This window comes from Typha angustifolia, chromosome 11, assembly GCF_048772165.1.
Source record: "Typha angustifolia cultivar Huaian chromosome 11, ASM4877216v1, whole genome shotgun sequence".
In the NCBI taxonomy this organism is placed as follows: Eukaryota; Viridiplantae; Streptophyta; class Magnoliopsida; order Poales; family Typhaceae; genus Typha; species Typha angustifolia.
The window spans coordinates 7,518,749-7,523,235 of NC_133249.1; the positions used below are offsets into that span (position 1 = coordinate 7,518,749).

At 41.0% G+C, this 4,487-nt stretch overlaps 1 protein-coding gene across 1 annotated transcript; it reads right to left on the reverse strand.

Moving 5' to 3' along the window:
* Positions 1-1,726: 1,726 nt before the first annotated feature.
* LOC140769888 (brassinosteroid-responsive RING protein 1-like) lies at positions 1,727-2,233 on the reverse strand. The gene has a single exon (XM_073110777.1). The coding sequence runs from the start codon at positions 2,231-2,233 to the stop codon at positions 1,727-1,729; it is 507 nt and encodes a 168-aa protein (XP_072966878.1).
* Positions 2,234-4,487: the final 2,254 nt, after the last annotated feature.

Genomic DNA, 4,487 nt, shown 5'->3' on the forward strand with positions numbered 1-4,487 from the left:
TCTATGAAATAAATTTTTATTTTAAAAGAAAGTCGGTAAAGTAATGTTTCATTCATCTTGCAAATTATTACAACTTTGATATAAAGATTAAAAAAAGAGAAATATGACATCAATACTTCAACAAACTCTACACTTAGCTGAGAAGGAAATTAACTAAATGAATAAGCACATTTTCAAGCTTTCAACATAACTTAACTACTCTTGCGGGGAAAAAAAAGACATAGAATATAAGTCATAGAAATAAGCCTCTCACTCGGCAGCACGAGTATCAAGAAGGTTAGGAGAAAAGGTAGGTAGATGTAATTCAACATCCGTTGTATTTTAACAACTATTATATGATCAATTTTAAACACTTTAACAACTATTTTACTTTAATTTTATAATAATAATAATAAGATGATATATTACGCCAACACCAACACCAACACCAACACAAACCGAAGATGAGATATATTATATAGATAATAATTCGAAAGGCAAAAAAAAAGAAGCTAATGTAAATGACCTAATAACATTTGCTGAAGAATTTTTTTTTTTAAATAAAAAGATGTATGTGATAAGAAGAAAGATCAGGGAGAGGTGATGTCGGCGCTGAATAGTGTGAAGCGGTGAGATCTATGCGGTGAAAGTGTGTGTGTGTGTGTGTGAGAGAGAGAGAGAGAGAGAGAGAGAGAGCGGGGGAGACCCAATGCAGCAAAAAGGAGCACAAGGAATTGATTGGTTTGACGGCTTCCATCAATCTCCATGCTGCCTTGGTGCCAAATGGACCCATTCTTCCTTTGGATTATTTGGACCCCTCTCTAAATGACAAGTCGATGGCGATCCCCAAACTTATAACTCGTCCTTGTCATCTTCTTCAGATTCTCCCCCTAATCCTCAACTCTTTACTCCTCTCATACATACATTTTAGTATTAGTATTAGTATTAGTATTAGTTTTAGTAATTACTTTACTGATGGTCGGCTACTTTGGCTCGGTTGAGAGGTGCTGCTGTTCTTGTTTCTTCTGGACTCTCATTGGATTTCATTCATTCTTTTCTTCAATAGATATTTGGTATTGAATAGATATCCTCATCTGATTCCTTTCTTTTTAAAAAGAGAAACTACAAAATCAATCATTGATGAGGTTTTGCAGACAAATGTTCGCTTTTTCTTTTCTTTTTCTACAATAGACATTCACAGCAGCAGCAGCAGCAACAACAAGAACAAACAACAACAGCAATCAAACTTTAATCCCAGGTTATTTGGGAACAACAATTAAAATAAAAATCCCTCCGCTCATCTCTACTAGACTTGAACCATTGAAGAGCACAAACGGTCATAAATCCACATCTGAGAGTTTCACTCAATCATTTGAAAAGCACAAGCCAATCGCCAATTCACCTTTGCTTCACCCAGTCAAGCAAATTCATCCTTCCTCAGGTATAACAATTGCAGACAACTCCAATCAAGAAAACCATCCCAATCGCTATAAAGCAGAGCAAAATGCAAGTCCGCAATCCCATCCAATCCAATCCATCTTTATCTTCTGCAGCAAAATCCTTGCAGTCTCTGAGGTTCCAAGACTGGAACACCAATGGAACCCAAAAACTGAACAAAAGGAACACGACCCACATGCCCTTTTGTTCTCTAAATGCGCTTCTCAGCCCTCCTTTAGGTTTCAACAAATCTATCCACTCTTGTAGTCTATGTACACTACCTAATTCATAAATCATCCACTAATTGCTGCTACGACGAAGGGAATTGCAGCGGCAGGACGAGATAGCACTCGTCATCCTGGTAGCCGTCGAAGGACCGCTCCTCCGCCGGCTCCTCCGGCACCAGCCGCGCGCGGCAGAGTGGGCACGTGCGCTGCCCGTGCTCGGCCCAGCGATCCAGGCAAGCCCGGTGGAAGACGTGGCGGCAGCTGGTTGGCCGCTGGACCTCCTCGGGGCCCTCGAAATCGTGGAGGCAGACGGCGCAGCTCTCCGGGAGCTGGCGGCCTTCGAGGGCCCGCAACTCCTCGAATCGGAACACGGGCACGTTTCCTCGCGTCAGCTGCGATTGATGGTGGTAATGGTGTTGGCTCCTGGAGTCCGGCCACTGGATTTGGGTGTAGTGGTCGGAGTCGGAGAGGAGGAGGCCGAGGCCGAGGGAGTCGAAGGCCCAGGTGATGAGGCGCCTTACGTGACCCAACAGGAAGAGGAGGTGGAGGAGGAGCCTTGGGAGCTCGGAGTAGCCCATGGGGAAACCCATCCTTATCAGTTACTTCTCCAAGATGTGCCTCTCTCTTTCTCTCAATGTCGACTGTCGAGGGCTAGCAGAGACGTTGGTTAATGTATATTAAGTAGAGGAGGAGCTACAGCGGTTACAGCTCATAAGGAGGGGGGGTTCTGGTTTTGCTCCAGAAATGTGACAGAGATCTCCCTCTCTCTCTCTCTCTCTCTCTCTCTCTCTCTCTCTCTCTCTCTCTCTCTCTCTAGACTCTACTCTATTCCTACTCCTCTCTCAGGTGGGTGTGTGGGTGTGGTTTCTCACTTGTAACATATATATATATATATATATATACATATTCATATATAGGCCAATTTTATTCAATCATTTTATAGATAGAAAGAAAGATTAATGTCAAGAGATTTGTGCAAGGGGAGGTGAATGAGGACAATTGCCTTGTCCTCAGTCCCCCCCTCCCACTCCATCCTCTCTTTATGGAGAGGGGCAATTTGACAAAGAGGAATCTCATGTGATTGAATACAGGCAGCTCCCTGATCTCCCTTCCTTTCCCCTATGGTAATTAAATTACATTGGTAACTGTTGCTTTACTTTGCCAATGCCATGGCATCTCATTAGCATGGATTATCTTTTGGTATGTAAAATGAGTGGCAGCTGAGGGTGACACATCCTCCCATGAAATTTTGAGTCATATGGCAGGAAACCCATGTGCATCAATCAATCCAACATACAATACTTAAAAACAATTCACATGAGAAGAGTAAAGGAGCTCTCTGGAGAGCACAATGTCGGGTCCCTCCTGAGCGAGCATACCAACTTAAGAATATTCATCCTTCTCCCTCGTAGCAGGACATGCATCTACAACACCTCTCTTAATGAGATTTTATCTCAGAAAACAACGCCTTAGCAGCCAAGATGCATGCCTGCCTGCCTGCCGTTGTCTAGTAGACTAGTAGTTCGACTAGCTCCCAGTCTGTAAAATATAATAAAGTGTTGCAGTTCCACAACACGTCAAGATGATCTGGATGAAATCATGTTACCTGTGCGTCCTATCTGTCCTTCGTCGTACGGGGAAAAGGATTTATATGAAGCTCACCTTAACAAAGATTCAAAATGTGCAACTATTCCAGTCTGAGCTGATCTGTGCCATTGGATTTTGTTCGTGGAATTGGATTCTCGCCAGTGACTGCATTTTGAGAAGTCCAGAATGCATCAGACGAATGTACCTCTTTTGTTGCAATGCTGAGCAATTGACAGCAGGTGCACTGGCATTTGTAAGGACTGTTAGATTAACACTAGATCTCTCCAATCACTGTAGATGATCTCATAAAAGAGGATGCTGGGCAGTGCAGAGGAAGCTGGAATACACCTTGCCAACTTCAAATTCGAACTTTTAAGAGAAGACCAGACCAACTAAATGACCCTGGATTTGGCCCACCTACTTGGAACAATGTTAGGTGGACAGGTTGTTCTTGTTGGATGGACAAGCTGTTAGATTATAGAGTGTAGTAGGATTTGGACTATCTGCTAGTTTTTTTTCTTTTTGATAAAGATCTAAAGATCTATTCATTCAGATAAGGAAATGTTATAATAGAAATCACAAGGTGGGTTCAACCACACCTTGCTAACCCAATTCGCTAGGACAAACCTAGCTAAACTATGGGCCACAAAGTTGTTTTTTCTACTTGTGTAACATATTCGTATTGATGGGAGCTCCTTCATACGATTTTAAGCATTCATTAACTATCGGAGTCAATTCCCAGGAAATCGACTGATCTCTGTATTCATTTAGTATGTTAACCAGCACTTGACAATCACTGAACAGCCAAACTTTACTTGCTGGCGTCTTAAAGTAGATGAAATATAGATTATGCCAACATTTTCATACAAAATTAATTTCAATATATAGATACTTGTTTGGATATATCATGTAAAATATTTCCATGTAAATTGATGGAAACATGTGTTTACTTTTGACACAGTGTTTTGTGTTCCACCCTATGGGATAATTGAGATTCAACATGATAATTTTTTTTTACCAATCAAAACTAGACATAAGATGTGAAAGATACCATAAGCAAATAAAATCATGCAAACACAAGACACTAATTTTTTTAATAATTTACGCAGAAATTGTTTTTACTAACTGAAGGTAAAAACTCAAACTATTTCTCTAAAATTAAACCAAGCACTATAATCAATAATCAATATTTAAGAGCTAACTAACAAATTGTCCATCTCATATCTGTATCTACAATGTCTTGCTCGACTCTCCTTT